Consider the following 22,504-nt stretch of genomic DNA (forward strand, 5'->3'; position numbering starts at 1 on the left):
TAGCTGCGGTAAGCAGCAACTGTTACAAAGTGGGGTTTTTTGGACAAGTGCAATATTGATTGAGTTACAGGTGTTTGGCAATCCACAGATACAGAATATCTTTCTTTAAGTGACCCCTGTGGCACAGCAAAAGTAAAACAAACTTAATCCATGTTATACATATAAACATTAATACAAACTCATACATTAATGTAAACAGTTTTTGGATCTAGAGTAATAGCAACCCACAAATGCACCATTTAGTACTCAAAATAATCCACTTGGCCCAGAGAGGTGAAACAAACTCAGTCCATGCTCAGGTGTTCTGCATATAAACATTGGTACAAATTCACACAAAAACCCCCCCACTATAATCAGTTTCAGTATTCAGAAGAGGTCCATCTCGCCCAGTGTCGTCAGCACTGGCTGGCAGCAGCTCACCAGGGTTCAGGCAGGTGCCAGAGATGGGGCCTGGGACCTTCTGGCTGAAACAGCTGCTCCGTAGAGTTGGAAGGGATCCCTGGCGGTCATCTAGTCCAACCCCTTTGCAATGCTGGAACCACAGCAGCTTCACACCTCCAGCTGTTGCCCAAGGGTGCCTGGGTGACTGTGAGGAGCTTGGGATTCCCAGAACCTCCAGTTTTAGAACTTGAGGAGGACCCTGTTTCGGTTCATAAGGCTGGTTCCCTCCATCCTGCTGCTGTTGGAAAGGGACGGATGCCGTTGCGCTTTCACTTTTCGTGCATGCGGCAGGGAACGGAAGCAGAAAGCTGACTTCACACCTGAGTGTCTGTGGTTGAATGTTGCATCCTCTCGTTTAAACCTTTTGACTACAGTTGCTGCTATTCTACTGCTGAGTTAGGGCCGGTAGGAATTCCTAGCAGGAATTCCCCTTTTGCAAAAGGAAAAAAAATAATGAAACGCTTTGCCATTTGCTGGTAAAAACATTTTGAGGTAGATGGCAAAGATGCCCATTTTACAGATGAGAAACTGAGGCTGGAAGAAAATGACTTGCTTGAGACCATTTTACAGTGGTACCTCTGGTTGCGAACGGGATGCATTCTGGAGGCCCGTTCTCAACCTGAAAAGCCCGCAACCTGAAGCGCCATATCTGCGCAGGTGTGCAGTGCAATTTGGTGCTTGTGCGCATGTGCGAAGCGTGATTTAGCGCTTCTGCACATGCGTGAGTGGTGAAACCCTTTCTGATACTTCTGGGTCACCGCGGGACGCAACCTGAAAAGACGTAACATGAAGCAAACGTAACATGAGGTACGACTGTATTTGTTAAATGATTTGTTTGCTCGTAAGATCCCTTCACTGCTTTTCACCACAAGGTCCTGAGTTCAGGTTAGATAACAAGAACCTGCAAAGAGCCTGCAGCATCAGGCCAGTGGACCATTTAGTCCAGCCTCCTGCTCTTCAAGCGGCCAATCAGACGCCTCTGGGAAGAACGCCAGCAGGACCCGGGTGCGAGATCACCCTTGGTTTCCAGCAGCTGCAACTCAGAAGCATCGCGTCCTCCGACCACGAAGGCAGAACGTGGCTAGGAGCCTTCGATAGCCCTCCCCTCCTCCATGGATTTGCCTCATCCTTTTTAAAAGTCATCCAAGTTGGTGGCCATCCCTGCCCAGGTGCCTCCAAGTGAAACCTTCGGGCACAAGAGCATCACTCTCCCCTCCTGTGGTTTCCAGAAACTGAGAATCCTCTGGAATAACAATCTCTCAAAGGACCTGTTGATGGCATTTTACCATTGTACTGTGGAGAGTGTATTAACTTATGGTCCATGTATGTGGTTTGGGAGCTGCACGGTCAGGGGAAAAACAAGGCTGTCCAGGGTTGCAAAGACTGCGGAGAGAATAATTGGGCGCACTCTTCCCACCTTGGATCAAATCTACGCTGCCAGGTGCCATAAGAAAGCGGCAGAGATAGCGCAGGATAGTGCGCACCCCAGAAATGATCTCTTTCAGCTTCTGCCTTCTGGAAGAAGGGACAGGGTTATCAAGACTAGGACTAGCCGCCGGAGAAACAGTTTCTACCCAAATGCGATTTTGGTTTTAAACGCAGTGTAAGGTAGTCTCTGTGGGAGTATATTGTATTTAATTATGGGGTTTCAGAGTTTTTAGGGGGCTAACCAGGCTGTGATAGCTGTGATAGCAGGCTTGTGGGTTTTTGAATATCTGATGTAGATTTTTTCAATTTCGTTGTTCTGTATGGTACAATGACAATAAAGATTATCGTATCGTAACTGGCATTCAGAAGCATCGCGACCTCCAGGGAATAAGATGGGCATCCCGGCTAGAAGCCCTCGATGGCCCCCTCTGTGCCCAGCATTGGGCCTCTTCTTCCGTCATGCATGAGGAGCTATGCCCACCTGGGTTTTCCTTGTGCTGTGAAGGCAGTGTGGGGACCGGGGTCATAGGCGTGTGGGGTTGAAGACATGCTGTGGCTTCCCCTTCGAGACGAGCCCTACCTTGATTTCTGGGAAGGGTGATGCTGGGACCAAGAGAATGCGCCACATGCAGAGTGAAGGCCTCCCTTGGGGGAAACAGATGCAGTCATGTGGGCAGAGGGATGGAGGAAGGAGGGAGCCACACAAGCGCATCTCCTGCCCGCCTAGCAGAGTGTGGCAGGCTGCCCCAGCCACACACTTCTGGCTGGCAGTCTCTTTATATCTATATAAAGAGGTTACAGCAACAGCTAAGACAATATTTTCCCATCTTCGCCACATTAAGCAGTAGGTCCCTTACCTTTCCCGCCCCGACCTGGCCACAGTGATCCATGCGACGGTCACCTCCAGGCTTGACTCCTTTAATTCGCTCATCGCGGGGCTGCCCTTGAAGCTGTCCCAGAAGTTCCAGCGGGTGCAGAATGCTGCAGCGAGGCTCCTCACGGGGTTCTGCCATGGGAGCATATTCACCCAGCGCTTTTCCAGCTGCACTGGCTCCTGGTGGAGTACAGAGTCAGGTTCAAGTTGCTGGTTTTGACCTTTAAAACTGTTTGTGGCTTAGGGCCCTCGCATTTACGGGACCGCCTCTCCTGGTCTGCCCTGCAGAGGACCTTAAGGTGCATGAATAATCATAGTTTAGAGGTCCCGGGCCCTAAGGAAGTCAGACTATCCTCCACCAGGGCCAGGGCCTTCTCAGTGATGGCTCCGACCTGGTGGAATGCTCTGCCCCGGGAGACCAGTGCCCTGCAGGATTTAACCTCCTTCCGTCGGGCCTGTAAGACAGAGCTATTCCGCCTGGCCTTTCATTTGAATTCAGCCTGATCTTTCATTTCCCTTCTCTTCCCTCCCCTTTTATGAAGATTACCCACTCTGAGACCCCACAGCTAATTCTCCAGTCTAAATCCACACTCCAGTCTAAATACAACAACCCTGTACAAGATCAAAAGGATATGATATCGTTATATCAATGGTTATGATGAATCCCCAGTGGCTTCTGCAGGAGGGGCTGAGAGAGGCCCCCTGCCAGAGACCCCTGGGGGACAGCTGCCGGTCAGTGTAGGCACTGCTGAGCAAGGTCACTCAAAGTAGGGCTTCCCAGACATGGGCCTGCAGCTGTTTCGGGACTACAGTTCCCATCATCCATGACCACTGGTCCTGCTAGTAGGGATGATGGGAGTTGTAGTCCAAAAAACAACAACAGCTGGAGACCCAAGTTTGGGAAACTAAGCGTGCAGATCAGTCCTGTGATTATAAGAACATGGGTTGAGCCTGCAGGATCAGGCCAATAGGGGCTAACAAGATGCCTGTGCGAAACCAGCTGGCAGGATCCGAACACAAGAGCAACTCTCCTTTTCTGTGGTTTCCAGCAACTGGGATTCAGCCATGGAGGCAGAGCACAGCTGCCAGCAGCTCTCTCTTCCTCCACAAATTGCTCCAATCCTCTTTTCAAGCTATCCAGTTGGGTGGCCATCCCTGCGTCCTGTGGCAGGGAGTTCCGCAGCTTAAGCTAGGCTTTGTGTGCAGGAGGGCTTCCTTTTCTCCGTCCTGACTCTTCCGGCATTTCGCTTCCTTAGATGCCCACCCACTTAAGTCTTACGAGAGAGGTCTCTGCCCGCTCTGCCACGCATAATTCCACAGGCTCCTTATCGTGCCTCCTCTTTACTGACGGTGGAAACAGGGACGCTCTTGGCGCAGCAGCTCCTTGCGGGAGGCACGCTCTGCAAATGCGCAGGAGGCTGCGAGGCAGCGTCCAAAATAGTCCCAGCCTGCATGGCGCAAGCTGCTAATCCTGCCCCGAGTCTCCCAGCCCTACATGCGAACTCCAAAGAGATTGGTGTGTGTGTGTTAGAGTAAACAGTCCAGCGATCCGGCAGGTTCTCTTGATGGCGGCCTGGGTCATTCTTGGGAAACAGCCTTCGGTGCACAGGGGTCCTTTGTCCCTCTCCTCAGCTGCTCTGCTGGGCTGACTTCTGGAACGGGGCTTCTCTGTCTGCTCAGGATTAGTCACCGGACCAGCCGTAACCCGAACCTCAAAGCGTTGGCGTCCGGCGCTGGCGGCGTCCGGCGCTCAGCCCAAAGGCTCAGAGAAACCGGAGCCTGTGGAATGCATTTGCTGTGCAGGACTGTTCCTGGCCGGCGGCTCCCCCCCCCCCCCGCAAACGAGGCCTTGCTGGGCTGGAGACACACGTCCGGAAGGCTGCCAGGGGTGTCACAGTTGGTGGCAGAGCAGCCATGCCAACATTTGAGGCCTGAAGCCGGAAAAATGCAGGTGGGACGAGGCCAGAGCAGCCTTTTCCCTAACCTGGGGCTCTCTGGGTGTTGTTGGACTACAACTCCCATCAGCCCTTGCCATGGCAGTCGTGCTCCTATGAGCCTCAGCACCATGGTTGTGCTAGCTGATAGGAGTTGTAGGCCCAAAACGTTGATGCCGAAATCCAGCATCGCCTGAGCTCTGCGAGTGCGGCTTTCTCCCCATTGAAGCGCAGAGTGTTTGAGGACCGGGACATTCGCAGGGAAACCAAAATGCTTGTTTACAAAGCTATTGTACTACCAAGCTTACTGTATGCTTGTGAAACATGGACCACTTATAAACGCCATCTCCAACTCCTTGAAAGATTCCATCAATGGTGTCTCCGAAAAACTTTACACATCACTTGGGAATACAGGTGAACTAATGGCAGTGTACTGGAAGAAGCAAAGATCACCAGTGTTGGAGCGAAGATTCTTCAACATCAACTTCGTTGGACTGGTCCTGTTGTGCAAATGCCTGATGATCGTCTTCCAAAGCAACTACTCTATTCCGAACTTAAAAATGGAAATCGTAATGCTGGTGGTCAACAAAAGAGGTTTAAAGACTGTCTCAAGGCAAATCTTAAAAAATGTAATATGAACACTGACAACTGGGAAACACTGGCCTGTGAGCGTTCCAGTTGGAGAACAGCCTTTACCAAAGGTGTCCTGGGCTTTGAAGACACTTGAACTCAGGACGCAAGGGAGAAACGTGCTAAGAGGAAGGCACGCTTGGCAAACCCTCACCGTAATCAACTCACATCCGGAAAACAATGTCCCCACTGTGGAAGGACATGTGGATCCAGAATTGGCCTCCACAGTCACTTATGGACTCACTTTTAAAACCGTGTTTATGGAAGTCAGTCTTACCTGTTTAGGGAAGCTTTTAATGTTTAATAGACTATTGTATTTCAATATTCTGTTGAAAGCTGCCCAGAATGGATGGGGAAAACCAAAAAATAATAATAAAAATTATTATAAATTATTATTATTACTATTATTATTACTCGGCTACCAGGGATCACCAAAGAAGAAACAGCTGGAGTGGGGGAAGAGGCCAGGGCAGAGCAGGTATTTGAGGAACCGCTGGGCCTTGCAAGTGGTAGCTCAGCCTCATCCAGTCCATCACAGCAAGCATGGCCAATGGTCAGGGATGATGGGAGTTGTAGCTCAATAGGAGTATAGCATCTAGATCAAGGGAAGTAATAGTGCCACTGTATTCTGCTCTGGTCAGACCTCACCTGGAGTACTGTGTCCAGTTCTGGGCACCACAGTTCAAGAAGGACACTGACAAACTGGAACGTGTCCAGAGGAGGGCAACCAAAATGGTTAAAGGCCTGGAAACGATGCCTTATGAGGAACGGCTAAGGGAGCTGGGCATGTTTAGCCTGGAGAAGAGGTGGTTAAGGGGTGATATGATAGCCATGTTCAAATATATAAAAGGATGTCACATAGAGGAGGGAGAAAGGTTGTTTTCTGCTGCTCCAGAGAAGCGGACACGGAGCAATGGATCCAAACTACAAGAAAGAAGATTCCACCTAAACATTAGGAAGAACTTCCTGACAGTAAGAGCTGTTCGACAGTGGAATTTGCTGCCAAGGAGTGTGGTGGAGTCTCCTACTTTGGAGGTCTTTAAGCAGAGGCTTGACAACCATATGTCAGGAGTGCTCTGATGGTGTTTCCTGCTTGGCAGGGGGTTGGACTCGATGGACCTTGGGGTCTCTTCCAACTCTAGGATTCTATGATTCTAAGATTCTATGATTCTAAGATCTCCAGGGTTGAAGGTTCCCCATACCTGCTGGAGAGAGGGGCCAGTTTGCCTGTTCGTTGCGAGGCCCCTTAGGAGTGTGCATGGTTTATCATTGCCCACACAGCGCCCCCAAGTGCTGCAGCTCAGGGAAGAGGGAAGAGATACAGGCGCTCGGTCATATAATAATAATAATAATAATAATAATAATAATAATAATAATAATAATTTATTGTCTATTATTTATTCCCCAGCCACTCTGTTCGGTTTTCAACAGAATATTAAAACACAATAGTCTATTCAACATTAAAAGCTTCCCTAAACAGGGTTGCCTTCAGATGTCTTCTAAAAGTCTGATAGTTGTTTTTCTCTTTGACATCTGGTGGGAGGGCGTTCCACAGGGCGGGTGCCACCACCGAGAAGGCCCACTGCCTGGTTCCCTGTAACTTGGCTTCTCGCAGTGAGGGAACCGCCAGAAGGCCGTCGGCGCTGGACCTCAGTGTCCAGGCAGAATGATGGGGATGGAGACCCTCCTTCAGGTATGGGCAGATGTGCAGAATGTCATAACCTTGGCACTGCCAGTCAAAGATAGCAGGTTGGAGATGCTTGAGAGACACCTGTCTCCACCAGCAATGGTGGCAATTCTGTGTTAGACTCCCCGCCTCTGCAGGCAGAATGGCAACCGTTCATTTAGAGGGCTGGAGGAAGAAGGGGGCTGTACCCCTTACCTCTTAGCACCCTCCAGCTAATCCCGCCACCCACTTTGGGAACGACAGATCTAGAGGGCAAAGCGGTTTGGCAAAGCCGGAAGTTCTTGCATGCAAAAACGGCCAGTGCTGTGTTTCTGAATACCTGCTTGCTGGTTCCCCACAATGGTCAACTGGTCGGCCACTGTGAGCAATAACTGGAAGCTGGACTCGATCCCTTTGGCCTGATCCAGCAACCGGCTGCTCTTTTGTTCCTGCTCTTTCCTTTCTGCGGGGCAGATTCCCGCTAGATTGCGGCCCCAGCCACTCGATGGCGGCTTTGCTCCGAAGGCCGCCAATAACCAGCCGGAACAAAAGCGGCGTTGCAAAATGGAGGCCGCAAAAAGAGCCTCTTTTGCCGCCTGCCTAAACTCTGAAGGCTCCTAATAAGAATTCGAGAGGCGCGTTGGAGAGCCTTTGCAAAGAAGATGGTTACAGGGCTTTTGTCCCTTGAAGGGTCAGCGAGACCCAGGCGTTCTTGGGCAGGCTTCCCTGGTGACAGGGGGTGGCGGTGGGGGGGGGAGGAGGGAGGAATCGGCAGCTTCGGAGATGGGAGGAATTTCGGGTTGGATGTTTTAACTCGGAGATGTTTCGCAGGAGCCAAGTTTGAGCTTGTGCTTTTGCTGGGGTGCTGACTCAGAGCTTGCTGCTGAATCACCATCTCCGCTTCCTGCTTTGAGTGGGTGTCCTTTTCTCAGAAGACACTTCTCCTTCTGCTTCTGAATTGTAGGGGGGGGGATCGGGGGGGCAGGCCGACTGCAAAAGCAGCAGCTCTGCATTTCCTGGGGTCAGGTGGGGACGACTCTTTTCTCTGCAAAAAGTCGTGTGATGCTCTGCAGCAGGCCAGAAAGGGGTGCTTTTACCAGCTCTGTCTGCTTTGCCAACTGCAGCCGTTCCTGGGAGACCCTGACCACACACTGGTTACTTCAAGGCTGGACTAATGTAAGGTGCTCTTTGTGGGGCTGCCCTTGGGGGCTGTTCGGAAGCTCTCCCTGGTGCAGAATGCTGCTGCCAGATTGCTGACGGGAGCTTCTAGTCGAGAACATGTGGCCCCATTGTTGAAACAGCCACACTGGTGGCCCACTTATTGCCAATCCAGGTTCAAGGTCCTTGTGTTAATTTACAAAGCCCTGAATAAGTTACGTCCAGGGATACCTCAGAGATCTCCTGAACCCTGACCTCCCAGCTTGATCACTGAGATCATCCGCACAAGCATCTCTCGTCGTGAGGCTCGTTTGACAATAATGAGAAACTGAGCCTTTAGTGTCATTGACCAAGTCCCATGGAACTCTCTGCCACTGGAGATTCAGTGGTCGCATTGTGTGCCAACTTCCAAATGCCTGCTGAAAACATTGCTATTCTGCCAGGCCTGTGCAGGCAAATAAGAATACATCTGTGTATTCTTTTTTCCAAATGCTGATAACATTTATTTAAAAATAATTTAAAAAGAAAGAAAGAAAGAAAGAAAGAAAGAAAGAAAGAAAGAAAGAAAGCTGCTGCTGCTAATCAGCCAAACCGTCCTATGATCTTTGGATGAAGGGTTGTATATAAGATTTTACTTTCTTGGGTTCCATGATCACTGCAGATGGTGACAACAATCACGAAATTAAATCGTGTCTGCTTGTTGGGAGAAAAGCAATGACAAACCTAGACAGCATCTTAAAAAGCAGAGACATCACCTTGCCAACGAAGGTCCATATAGTTAAAGCTATGGTTTTCCCAGTCGTGATGTATGGAAGCGAGAGCTGGACCATAAAGAAGGCTGATCGCCGAAGAATGGATGCTTTTGAATTCTGGTGCTAGAGGAGACTCTTGAGAGTCCCATAGACTGCAATAAGATCAAGCCTATCCATTTCCTAAGGAAATCAGCCCTGAGTGCTCACTGGAAGGACAGATCCAGGACTTTGGAAGAGAAGACTCCCTGGAAAAGACCCTGATGTTGGGAAAGATGGAGGGCACAAGGAGAAGGGGGCGACAGAGGACGAGATGGTTGGACAGTGTTCTCGAAGCTACGAACATGAGTTTGACCAAACGGCGGGAGGCAGTGGAAGACAGGGGTGCCTGGCATGCTCTGGTCCAGGGGGTCACAAAGAGGCGGACACAACTAAACGACTAAACAACAACAACAATACTAATACAGTGGTACCTCGGTTTACAAACTTAATCCGTTCCAGAGGTCCGTTCTTAAACTGAAACAGTTCTTAAACCAAGGCGTGCTTTCCCTGATGAGGCCTCCCGCCTCCAGTCCCCTTCTACCGTCCAGATTCCGTTCTTAGACCGAGGTAAAGTTCGCAAACCAGGACACTACTTCTGGTTTTGCAGAGTTTGTAAACTGAGTAGCTCTTACAGAGGGCTGTTCTTAAACCGAGGCTCCACTGTACTAATACTACTACTAATAAATACATCTTTCCACAATGGTTAAGTTTGCTTTGTTTTGGTTTTTTTGTGAGCACCCTGGAAATGATCTCTTTCAGCTTCTGCCTTCTGGAAGAAGGTCCAGGGTTATAAAGACTAGGACTAGCCGCCTGAGAAACAGTTTCTACCCAAATGCAATTCTGTTTTTAAACCCAGTGTAAAGTAGTCTTTATGTGAGTATATTGTATTCAGTTATGGGGTATCAGAGTTTTTAGGGGGTTAACCAGGTTGGGATAGCTGGGATAGCAGGCTTGTTGGCTTGTGAATGTCTTATGTAGATTTTCAATTTCGTTGTTCTGTATGGGACGATGACAATAAAGATCGTATTGTATCGTATCGTTTGTGGAAACTTAAGGAGGCAGAAGTGCTAACGTAGAATGGGGTGTTGCTTAGCCCTAAGGCTGGGCCTCTGTCAAAGAGACGGTCTTGCTGCTGGGTCCCCGGCTCAGTGTATTCCGCCTTCAGGGTTTGTTGGGGGTGGGCAATATGGCCTTTGGGGTCGTACAGTTCTATGATTCTGTGAGGGCCAGAGGTCTCAGTCCCAGCCTTGCTGCTTGAAATCCCTTTTTCTTTCCGAATGGGGGAGGCTGGAAGCTGCACCTTGGAGCTTCCGCATGCAGAGCGTCTCCACCTCCATCGTTCTGCCCGGACACTGAGGTCCAGCTCTGAGGGCCTTCTGGCGGTTCCCTCGCTGCAAGAAGCCAAGTTACAGGGAACCAGGCAGAGGGTCTTCTTGGTGGTGGCACCCGCCCTGTGGAACGCCCTCCCACCAGATGTCAAAGAGAACAACAACTACCAGGCTTTTAGAAGACATCTGAAGGCAGCCCTGTTTAGGGAAGCTTTTAATGTTTGATGTATCACAGCATTTTAATGTTCTTTTGGAAGCCGCCCAGAGTGGCTGGGGAAACCCAGCCAGATGGGCGGGGTATAAATAATAAATTATTATTATTATTATTATTATTATTATTATTATTATTAGCTCCTGAGCTAGGAGGCTTCCCTCTCTCTAAAGCTGTTTTGGAGAAGAAAATTGGGCCGCAGGGTGGATGCGGCACAGGGACACATCCTTCCCTTTGCCACGAGGGTTTTGTGTACACTGCACAGCCGCCAACGCCCTTGTGCCTGATTGCCCTCCCGCTGCATTTCTCCTCCCGAGGCTGCAAGCTGGTGCCAATTATTCATCTCCTTTGCCTTCTGAATAATACATTCACCTGTGCGTTAAGTGGGGGCAGGCTGGCCTTTCTCTGGTCAGGAGAGGAGAAAGGAGAAGGGGCGTAATTTTCAGAGTTCGGGAACCGGCTCCCCGTCTCTCTTTCTCTGAACTTTTGCAGAGATCAGAGCTGTGAATGTTCACCTTGTCTCCTGTTGCCTTGCAACATCGTGGTTTTCATTTGGCTTCGAGCAATCAACGGCGGAAGTGCCTTGTGTGACACGGAAAATTCATTATACCTGCGATCTTTAATTTGGCTCGTTAAAGAAGATAACCGTCTCAGTTTATTTGGTTTTTTTGCTCCGTTTCCTGATGCAACTAGTGACCCCATTCCTGCCAGGAAACTTTTGCCGCCCCGAGTGGCTGGGAGAATCCAGTCAGATGGGTGGTACAAATAGTGAAATTATTATTTGCCAAGCTGGTGCCTGCAAGAGGGAGCCGGGTGCGAGAGAACTCTCCTTTCCTGCAGTTTCCAGCAACTGGTAATCGTAAGCATTAGGAATAACTTCCAACTCTACAATTCCATGATTCTAAAAGCGGCCTTTTGTTTCCGTTCAGCTCTGTGACAGGGGTGAATTTCCCCCTTTGCGGTGTCTGCATCAGAGGCCAGCCCTGTCTGCAGCCCAGCCCAAGCTTCCCAGCCCCCGATAATTTTAATGTTTAGCTATGCACGGCCCTCGTGGTTTGCCTCTCATTTGCAAGGACGTGTCGGGTCCCCGAGCGATGTGTTTTGTATATTCTGTTTTGCATAATTCACGCATGGTGCTCCAAAGCACCAGAGAGTCTTGCAACAGCAGCTGCCCAGGGTGAAGCCGCCTTTCGCGTAGTTAAGGAGACAGCGATGGCTTTAAAAGAGGGATGGATTCAACTAGGACGGCTGTGTTCTTCCTCTATGGCTGGATGCAGCGATGCTTCTGAATCCCAGCTGCTGGAAACCACAGGAGGGGAGAACTGGTGTTGTGTTCGAATCCTGCTTTCGGGTTTCCCATAATGGGCATCTAGTTGGCCCCTGTGAGAACAGGTTGCTGGACTTGGGGTGTCACTGGCCTAATGCAGTAGTACTCTTATTATGTTCTTAATCTGCTGGAGGTCTTGCCTTGCTTTCTCCTCCTCCCTCCAGCAGCCAGGGTATAGCACATCGGGAGCGAGAGGCAGGGTCTTTTCGGTTGTGGCTCCTGAGTTGCGACACAGGGAAGTTCATCTGCCCCTCCCCATTTTTAACTGGTCTCTGGAGACTGTGCTCTTTCAGCGGGTAATTTATAAAATAATATATAGAGCCCTGTAGTCGGGGTGTGGGCAGCCTTTCGGCCATTTGGCAGTGCTGGACTCCAGCTCCCATCAGCCCCAACCAGAACAACCACAGGATGCTGGGGCTGATGGGAGTTGTAGTCCAAAACGTGGGAGGGGGTGGCCGGGTTGGCAAAGGCGTATTGCTTTCTTCCCCAATGTGCTGTTTTTATGTCAAGCAGCAAAGACTGAACCCAGGCGCACATGCGGCAAGAGTCTTTGACATGCAGTTTTTTAAATTGTTTTCATTTGTGCAATTGCTTCTTACGTGTTTTTGTACTGTAAATCGCTTTGAGATGCCTCGCAGAAAGCAATTTAATAAATAATAATAATAATAATGTACACCCACTTAAAAAATAAATAAATCTCAGGGTGGTTCACGGAATAAAGTACAAGATAAAAACTCAAGTCAATAATTAAAACAAAGCCCAAAGAAACAGCAACCGCCCCCTTCCCACAGACCCATTTAAAAGGCTGTAGAATATTAATCTGCCCAAGGCCTGGTGGAAGAGGAACATTTGTGAGTTTGTAAGATCTGCGGTGTTCCCTAGGCAGTGCCTCTCAGCGTGTGTTTTTTTCTTCCTGGGTTGGTGCTTTTAATTTGCCCCTGATTTAAATGCGACCCACCCCAAGTGCCCGGAGATCAGGGTTGTCCAGATCAGGGGGTGTGGTGGGTTCATGTAAGGGAGAACGAAGCCCCAAAACTTCCCATTTTTTTTCTCTTTTTTAAATAAAATATTTATTAAAGTTTCAGAAAAAGGAATTACATAAAAACAAGAAATACGAAAGTAAAAGACAAAAATAAAAATACAAGAAAAATACAGAATAAAAAAGTACACTTACAGAAAAAAGGAAAAAAATCAAAAAAATCAACCTTTCCATATCTTACATTCATATCCTTGTTTCCCTGACCTCCTCATACCTCCCTTTTTTGTGTTCCAATTCAATTAATTAATTCAGCAATTTCTTTCCCTCCTTATTATCCTGATCTTTGATCTTAATATATTATAACATTAAATTTTTACCTATTTAGAAATTTTTAGAATTTTTCCATATTCTTTTATATCATTACAGCTAGAAACCGCTTAACTTCAATCAGACATCATTCTAACATTCATTAATTTTACAGTATTTCTGTAAATAGTCTTTAAATTTCTTCCAATCTTCTTCCACCGACTCTTCTCCCTGGTCTCGGATTCTACCAGTCATTTCCGCCAATTCCATGTAGTCCATCGCTTTCATCTGCCATTCTTCCAGAGTGGGTAAATCTTGTGTCTTCCAATACTTTGCGATGAGTATTCTTGCTGCTGTTGTAGCATACATAAAGAAAATTCTGTCCTTCTTTAACACCAATTGGCCGACTATGCCCAGGAGAAAGGCCTCTGGTTTCTTCAAGAAGGTATATTTAAATACCTTTTTCAGTTCATTATATATCATTTCCCAGAAAGCCTTAATCCTTGGGCACGTCCACCAAACTTCCCATTTTAGGGAGTTGAGTTCTTCTCTAGCTTCACCCCAATAGTCATCCCCCTGTTTTAAACCTCTCTTTCTCTCCCCAAATCCTTTTGTTGTTGCCATAGATTCCAGAAGCATGTCCACACCTACCGGATCTTGCCGGACGAAGAGGATTTCCTGGCCGTGCAGGTGAGCTCCGTACCTCTCGCCGCCTCCTTTTGCAGAGTTTGTGTAGATTCCGTTGCTTCCGGCGACGGTTGCGCACAAAGATCTGTGGCTATAGGTACCCAAAATGCTGTTGCTTGTTCCTGGATGGAATTCTCTGCACACTTTTGAAGGAAATGGTTCAGGGGGAGGGCATAAGCAGTTCCAGGAGCAGGGGAGAATCTCAATATCGGTTCTGAAAGACAAATGACTCCTCACGGTACACCAGCCTGAGAGGTGCACTCCCAAGATCTTTCGAACTACCCTTCCCATCCGCCTCAACCAGCAGGGCCTGCTCCCATCAGCTTCCCAGTGTCACATAGCAAGTGGTACCCGGGAATTATGGGGGTTGTAGTCTGAAACTCATCTGCCATGAATGCTTTGGCTGAAATTCCTGCTTTGCAGGGGGTCGGACTAGATCAGGCAAACTCGGCCCTCCAGATGTTTTGGGACTACAACTCCCATCATCCCTAGCTAACAGGACCAGTGGTCAGGGATGATGGGAATTGTAGTCTCAAAACATCTGGAGGGCTGAGTTTGCCTATGCCTGGACTAGATGATCTGGGGGGGGGGGGGAGTCCCCTTCCAAACCTGCAGTTCTACGATTCTGTGATTCTATGAAGTCCAAAATGGCGTAAGGCTGTTCATTAACAATGTGGTTCAATGGGACTCCCTGTTATAGAATCATAGAAGCTGTAGAATTGGAAAGGGGACGCCCCCCCCCTGAGGGTCACCTAGCCCAACCCCTGCAATGCGGGGATCTTTGTGCCCAGTGTGGGTTTCGAACCCACAACCCTGAAACTAAAGAGCCTCATGCTCTGCCGACTGAGCTATATAACCGTTTTAACATTCAGGGCAATGTTCGGCGACGTGCAGAGTGGCGAAGAAGGAGGCTCTTGCCCAGGGGTTTATGCCCAGCCCCCTTGGCTGGCGAAGACAGAAGGTTGGGGGCAGGGCTCCGCGCTGTGCGCCTGTGAGCGCAGGCCGGGAGGTCCCCTGGGACGTGAGCGACGCTTCTCCCTGCTGACCGCGGAACGGGTGATCCTTTAGCCCAGCGCTGTCTCCAGGGCAGAGCAGGGGTTGGCAAGAGCCCTGCAGATGCCCACACACTGCTGATCTTGGCAGGAAGTCTGCCTGGCTCAGGCGATGGTTCATTTATAGCACAACAGTAACCTCATTGTGCCGTCCAAGCCGGCAGGAAAAAGTGAGCCGGGGGGGCGGCGGGGGCGGCTGAAAGGAGGACATTCCCCAGGTCCAACCCCCCCCCCTTTACTGCCCAGCTTGTGTTGCAGCAAGAGCTCTGATCCAGAATCCTAAGCGAGCCCAGGAGTCTGCCCTCTTTGCCTGCGCCACGGCTGGGGGAAAGGGGGGGGGTTGCAGTGGGTGCTGGTGGGGGGAGGAAGGCTTCTTCCCTCGCCTGGGACGGCCCCCAGCCACCAACTGATTGGAGCGCCTTCGCCCTGGCCAAACAGGGAATTCTCAGCAGGCATTTCCTGTTTTGTGCTCCAGAGGTTGGCGAGGCTTTTAAATGGTTGGGAATCAGTTTTGTAAGGCTTTGTGTGTCCGTATCGCCTTCGGTGGGTGGGTGGGTGGGTGGGAGTGCGGAGAAGCACACATGCCTCGGCAGGGGGTTGGACTAGATGACTCTTGGAGTCCCCCCCTCCCAGCTCTGCGATTGTATGTGGCGCCCATCCCTGCAACGCTGAAATAATCTCAGTTCGTTGCACAGGAAAGCCAGCTCTGTGGCTTGAATAAACAGCAGCCTCTGGTCCTGGGCTTGTGGGAAGGGAAATCTTCTTCAAAGAGGGACTGATTCCACCCCCCCCCCTCTGCTCTTTACACTTGGCTTTTGGAGTTATCCGGGCACTGCTTTGCCTCACTGCTTCCGTTTGCAAGCTCCGAAGGGCTCAGAATTCACTTTCTGTATTAAAAGAACAAAATGGCAAGTGCAGATTCTCAGAGCCGAGGAGCCGGGTGCTAACCTCTTCAAACAGGTCCCTGTTTGCCAAGGTAATGAGAAAACTGCTGAGGGTATTGAGTGGGGAGGGTGCTCAGCCCTTCTTCCTTGCCCCCCCCCCCAGCAAGTGACCCTCACCACCATTTGGTTTCAGAGCCTGGTTGCGGGAGAAAGCTTTTCAAAACAACCTTAAGAGGATTTGGGGGGGAAGGATTCTTAGGGTCTTAAATTTGCAAGGGAATAAATTAATTTATCTAGAGGTGATTTTTGGGGGGGAGGGGTGTGTGTCACAAAGAGGGGTTGCTCATGCTTTAATGTGTTTTTAATCTTTTGTTGGAAGCTGCCCGGAGTGGCTGGGGAAACCCAGCCAGTTGAGCGGGGTAGAAATAATATATTATTATTATTATTATTATTATTATTATTATTATTATTATTATTATTATGCAGTCTGAGGTTTAGACCCCCCCTTCCCAAATGCAGACCCCCCCATCTAAAGATGCCCAGGATTAGAGCAAGGGGCGTCTCTCCTGCATGCGCCCCACCACTGAGCTCTTCCCATGTTCGTGGGTTGAGTAAAAACAACCTTTATCAAGTGCTTTCACTTTAGTGGGGTTGAAACTGCTGTGAAGCCCCCCTCCCAGTTCAATCCTGTCTTCTTAGGCACAGGTTGCGCTGAGTCCAGGTCTTCTCCCGCCAGAGGTGTTTTGTGATGGAGCAAGGAGCGCTTTTGCAGTCACAAGGCACAGACTGGTCTTGCGGCGACTGACCTCTGTCACTTCCTGGTCCCTGAGCAGTAGCTTCTGTTCTCCTGATCTCCCCCCAGCGGTGACGCTTGTGGGCTGGAAGTCTGCCTGTGACCTTTGTGCCGTGGGAGGCTGTTTGGCTCAGAGCCCGGCCTCGGGTGGGAGGTGTCGTGCCAAACATCCAGGGTGGGGAAGAGCATTGTGTTTTCTGCATGAGGTTCAAGGAGATCTGCTAGCGGTGAAAGGGTAGAATTAAGGGACAGAGAAATGGCTCCAGTTACAGATAGGTAGCCGTGTTGGTCTGCCATAGTCAAAATAAGAAAATTCCTTCCAGTAGCACCTTAAAGACCAACTAAGTTAGTGCTTGGTATGAGCTTTCGTGTGCATGCGTGCACCGTGTACCTGAAGAAGTGTGCATGCACACGAAAGCTCATACCAAGAACTAACTTAGTTGGTCTTTAAGGTGCTACTGGAAGGAATTTTCTTATTTAGAGAAATGGCTGTGATACTTGGAGGTCCATGCCCAAACTTCCTCATTGACGATACTTCTCTGTCTGCCCTCCATTCAGAATGACTGTTGGATTATAATGGACGAATTTTGCATTACAGTGGGACCTTGGTTCTCAAGCTTAATCCATTCTGGAAGTCCGTTCCAAAACCAAAGCATTCCAAAACCAAGGCACGCTTTCCCATAGGAAGTAACGCAAAACAGATTAATCCATTCCAGACTTTTAAAAACAACTCCTAAAACCGCGATTTAATATGAATTTTACTATCTAATGAGATCACTGATCCATAAAATGAAAGCAATTATCAATGTTCTGTACTATAAAATAAATAAGACAGTACAGTGGTACCTCGGGTTACGTACTTAATTCGTTCCGGAGGTCCATTCTTAACCTGAAAGTGTTCTTAACCTGAAGCACCACTTTAGCTAATGGGGCCTCCTGCTGCTGCCGCGCCGCCGGAGCACGATTTCTGTTCTCATCCTGAAGCAAAGTTTTTAACCCGAGGTAATATTTCTGGGTTAGTGGAGTCTGTAACCTGAAGCGTATGTAACCTGAAGCGTATTTAACCCAAGGTACCACTGTATTGTAGATGATAAAAATTTAAATTGTTATTATTTTCTTACCTGTACTGATGATAGTCATTGTCTGGATGGGGGGGCTTTTATCCATTTCCGCAGTCACGCAATCAATCAGTAGCTGAACTGGGTTCCACACAGTCGCAAAAACAAATTAACCGGAAAGGGAGGGAGAAGAACATTTCTTTTTCCGCTTCCTCTGTGCCAAGCCTCTATCCTGCTGCCTCTTTCTTGCATTTTTTCCAAACCTTAAAATCCTAAACGCTGCGACCTGTCCTCAAGGCGGAATCGCTCCACACCCGCCCTCGATCCTCCTTTCGGCTGCCGTTTTCTGAACCCTTTTCCAGCATCCTTTTTGAGGTGAGGCAACCAGAACGTCTTTCTCTTTGCCTTGACGGGTCCTGCTGCCTACTTTCCCTGCAGACATCTCAAGGGGTCCAGGTGAGGCGATTCAAGACCCTGAGCGACCTCATCACCCTCTACCTGCAGCCGAACCAAGGCCTTGTCTGCACGCTGCTCTTCCCTGTGGAACGGGAGAAGGACAAGGAGAATGTGGAGGACAGGGACTACTCAGGTACAAGCACACCTTTGAACCCCAACCCACAGGTGGTCGATCATGTCTGCTCCCCTCTCGAAAGCCCTTTGCGCCAATGGGGACAGGAAGGCCCTGACCTTAGGGCAGTGTTGGCCAAACTTGGGTCTCCAGCGGTTTGGGGACTACAGCTCCCATCATCCCTGACCACTGGTCCTGTTAGCTAGGGATGATGGGAGTTGTAGTCCCAAAACATCTGGAGGGCCGAGTTTGGCCAACACTGCCTTAAAGGTAAAGGGACCCCTGGCCGTTAGGTCCAGTCGCAAACGACTCTGGTGTTGCGGCGCTCATCTTGCTTTACTGGCCGAGGGAGCCGGCATACAGCCTCCGGGTTATGTGGCCTGCATGACTAAGCTGCTTCTGGCGAACCAGAGCAGCGCACGGAAACGCTGTTTACCTTCCTGCTGGAGCGGTATCTACTTATCTACTTGCACTGTTTTCGGCACCTGCTAAAAAGCACTTTTGTTCAGACAAGCCGCCCACGTGTTTAGGAAGCTTGTGTGAGTTTTAATCTGCTTTTAGTTTATTGGTATTCCAACTTTCCAGATGTGTTAACTTATTCCTTCCTGATAGTTTTATTGTTTTGTGGTTTTTTTAAACAAAAAAAACCAAAATTAAACAAAACAGCAACAGCCCTGCCAGCCCACACATTGCAGCTTGGTGATCCTGTTTCAGCTGACCGTTTGCCTTCTGCCTTCCACAGATGGGGAGGACGAGAAGCCCCCACTGCCTCCCCGATCGGGGTCCACCAGCCTTCCTGCTGGCAGCACGGCCGCCGGCCTGGCTAGCAACGCCCCTGCTGTGCAGGATGGGGCACTCGAAAGGTAAATAATATCCCTTCTGCATCTCCGGAACTCCCTGCCACTTGACATCAGCCAGCCCCTTTTGCTTTACTCCTTTCGGCTAAAAACATTTTTGTTTAGCCTATCCACAAATCCTGATATGTTTTTAATTTATTGGGGCTTTTAAATTTTTTAATTGCTCTTAATATTAATTTGTTTTTTATTTTATTAAACAGCTTTGAGGGGTTTTTTTTAAACAATCAAGTGGGGTGTGTGTGTGTATATATATATGTGTGTGTGTGTGTGTGCGTGCACACACACACACACACACACACACACACAAATAAATATATAAGGGGTGTGCACTGTTGTATATACCCCATGTGAGAATGTGAGTCTCTGCCAGTGGGGGGGTTTTTGCTGCCCACCCCCTTGCAGATGTTGGTGTTCTTCATCCTCCAGTACCGACTGCCCCCTTCCCAAATTTGACCAGGTCCCTTTTCTCTCCCCCTTTAGATGTGATGCAAGATTATCTAATTGCGAAATGCACCACTGAAAACGTACTTATCTATTTGTTTCGTTTGTGAACTGCTTCCCATAAAACGGCCTGGTGCAATTTAACATGCACCGAGCCCCCATCGCTCTCGGCCCCAAGTAAGAATGTTGAGAGATTCAGGATGCAGCGCAGAGTTAAACTGTGGAACTCCTTCCCACAAGAGACAGTGATGGCCACCAATTTGGATGGCTTTGAAAGAGGTTTAGACAGATTCATGGAGGAGAAGGCTTATCAAGAGCTACTAGCCACGAGCAGCCCTTTCGGGGCAATAATATCCAGAGCACCCTTCTTTATTCAAAATGATTTTATCTTTTTGAATTTTGCTTTGTTTTTAAATTGCTTTGAGACCTTTTTTTTAAAAAACAAAGCACTCAAAACAAAAATGAATGAGTGTATGATAATGGGAAAGTCGCCTTCCCCTCTGCACCTCTGTTCTATCGTAAAAACCTGAGAGGAGGCCTGCTGGATCCGGCCCACGGGGACCCATCTAGTCACAGAATCATAGAAATGAAGAGTTGGAAGGGACCCCTAAGGGTCATCTAGTCCAACCCGCTGTGTAAGACAGGGATCTCAACTAAAGCATCCCTGACAGCTAGCCACCCAACCAACCTGTGCTTCAAAATCGCCAAGGAAGGAGAGTCCAGCGCCTCATACTGTCAGAAAGTTCTTCCTAACGTTTAGTCAGAATCTCTTTTTCTTCCCGCTTGAACCCCTCGCCTCCTTTGCTCAAAGACAAAGCTGACTGCTCAGTTTCAGGGTGTCAGCCTCCCCCCCCCCGTGTGTTGGGATTCTATTCCACTTTTTGCTGCAGATATGTGGATTGTTGCATGTCACATGCCTGTTTACATTCCAGCACGCCTTCAGGGCTCCCTGGTCCTGAATGGGGTAACTGTGCCCCCGAAGGACCAGGTGCGCAGCCTGGGAGTCATTTTGGACTCACAGCTGTCCATGGAGGCGCAGGTCAGTTCTGTATCCAGGGCAGCTGTTTACCAGCTCCATCTGGTACGTAGGCTGAGACCCTACCTGCCCACGGACTGTCTGGCCAGAGTGGTGCATGCTCTGGTTATCTCCCGCTTGGACTACTGCAATGCGCTCTACGTGGGGCTACCTTTGAAGGTGACCCAGAAACTACAATTAATCCAGAATGCGGCAGCTAGACTGGTGACTGGGAGCGGCCGCCAAGACCACATAACACCGGTCTTGAAAGACCTACATTGGCTCCCAGTATGTTTCTGTGAGCACAATTCAAAGTGTTGGCTGACCTTGAAAGCCCTAAACAGCCTCGGCCCAGTATACCTGAAGGAGCGTCTCCACCCCCATCGTTTTGCCCAGGCAATGAGGTCCAGTGCTGAGGGCCTTCTGGCGGTTCCCTCCCTGCGAGAAGTGAGGTTACAGGGAACCAGGCAGAGGGCCTTCTCAGTGGTGGCTCCTGCCCTGTGGAAAGCCCTCCCTTCAGATGTCAAGGCAATAAGCAACTACCTGACTTTTAGAAGACACCTGAAGGCAGTTTAGGGAATTTGTTAATGTTCGATCTTTTATTGTGTTTTTAATACCCTATTGGAAGACACCCACAGTGGCTGCGGAGACCCGGCCAGATGGGCGGGGTATAAGTAATATATTATTATTATTATTATTATTCCTCTTCCAGCACCACCAATGGGCTCAGCACCGTTTCCCACGAGTACCTGAAAGGCAGCTACTCCCTGGACCTGGAGGCTGTGAAGGCTGGTGCAAGCAGCCTGCCCCACCTGAACAAAACCCTTGTCACTTCCTGCAAACGCCTGCACAGGTGAGCTGGGAAAGGGGAGCCGAGCAAGGTCCGCCTGCCTGTTGACATAATATGCGGCTGGCGAACGGTGCTTTGGGTAAACAGAGGTGGAAAGAGGGCTGCTGTGAGGGCCAGCTCTCCAAATCAGAGCTGGAAACCTCAAAATAAGCAGAAGCGGTGCTTGGCATTGCATGCAGTTAGTTCAGACAATTAAAGAAAATAATAATAATAATAAAAGCCTCACAGTCTGACAAATGTCTGGGTTGAAGAGCTAGAGAGAGGAAGTGGGGGGTGGCAGAAAGGACCCGCAGAAATATAAAACCTGGTTCTTGTTCTTCCAGCGAGGTGGACAAGGTTTTGTCTGGCTTGGAGATCCTGTCTAAGGTGTTTGACCAGCAGAGCTCCCCCATGACCTCCCGGATCTTGCAGCAGGTGGGTGTGGTGACTGGAAGCAGAGAAGCCCCCCCCCCCAAAAAAAAAACAACAACTGAGGGGCTGGAGCACCTTTTTCTTTAAGAAAAGATGAAAAGCAGCTTTTTTGGGGTTAGGGTAGTGGATTTGACAGAGCTGGAAAAGGTCTAGAAAAGGGAAACTGAAATGAGCATAGGACAGCCCTTTGGATATTTGAAGATGGCACTCCTGTCTCCTCTCAGTCTCCCCTTTTCCAGGCTAAACCTACCCAACTCCTTCAACCGTTCCTCATCAGGCTTGGTTTCCAGACCCTCAATCATCTTGGTCTCCCTCCTCTGCCCACCTTCCAGCTTGTCAACATCCTTCTTAAATTGTGGTGCCCAGAACCGGACACAGGACTCCAGGTTGGGGTCTGACCAAGGCGGGATAGAGCAGGAATATGACTTATCTTGTTCTGGACACTAGACTTCTGGAGATGCAGCCTAGAATAGCGTTAGCTATTAAATCCTTATTCTGCGAGTAAGCCAGGTGCCCCCCCCCATCTTATATTTGTGCATCTGGTTCTTCCTGCCTAAGTTCAGGAATGAAATCCACTCGGTTAGTTTGAGCGTCAATCGGTTAAGGTCATATTGAATTCCGATTCTACGACGTTAGCTGCCCCCTCCACCAGTTTGGTGTCCAACCTGCAAACTGGATAAGCACCCCCTCAATTCCTTCAGCCAAGTCATTTATTTTTTTTTTTTATAATCATATTTATTAAAATTTCCAATAATAACAGAATAGGAAAATAAGAAAGATAAAGGAAAGAAAGAAACAGAGAAACTAACTTAGAC

General features: G+C 49.1%; 1 protein-coding gene across 1 annotated transcript in view; it reads left to right on the forward strand.

Annotated features, from left to right (window-relative positions):
• INPPL1 (inositol polyphosphate phosphatase like 1) overlaps nucleotides 1-22,504 on the forward strand; it is an 83,804-nt gene that overhangs the window by 18,390 nt on the left and 42,910 nt on the right. The window contains exons 2-6 of the mRNA XM_082218998.1: nucleotides 13,700-13,763; nucleotides 17,986-18,136; nucleotides 18,858-18,978; nucleotides 21,141-21,281; nucleotides 21,602-21,692. Coding sequence (XP_082075124.1) covers nucleotides 13,700-13,763; nucleotides 17,986-18,136; nucleotides 18,858-18,978; nucleotides 21,141-21,281; nucleotides 21,602-21,692 — 568 coding nt within the window. The remainder of the gene's footprint in view (nucleotides 1-13,699; nucleotides 13,764-17,985; nucleotides 18,137-18,857; nucleotides 18,979-21,140; nucleotides 21,282-21,601; nucleotides 21,693-22,504) is intronic.

This window comes from Podarcis vaucheri, assembly GCF_965113315.1.
Source record: "Podarcis vaucheri genome assembly, chromosome: 4".
Lineage (NCBI taxonomy): Eukaryota > Metazoa > Chordata > Lepidosauria > Squamata > Lacertidae > Podarcis > Podarcis vaucheri.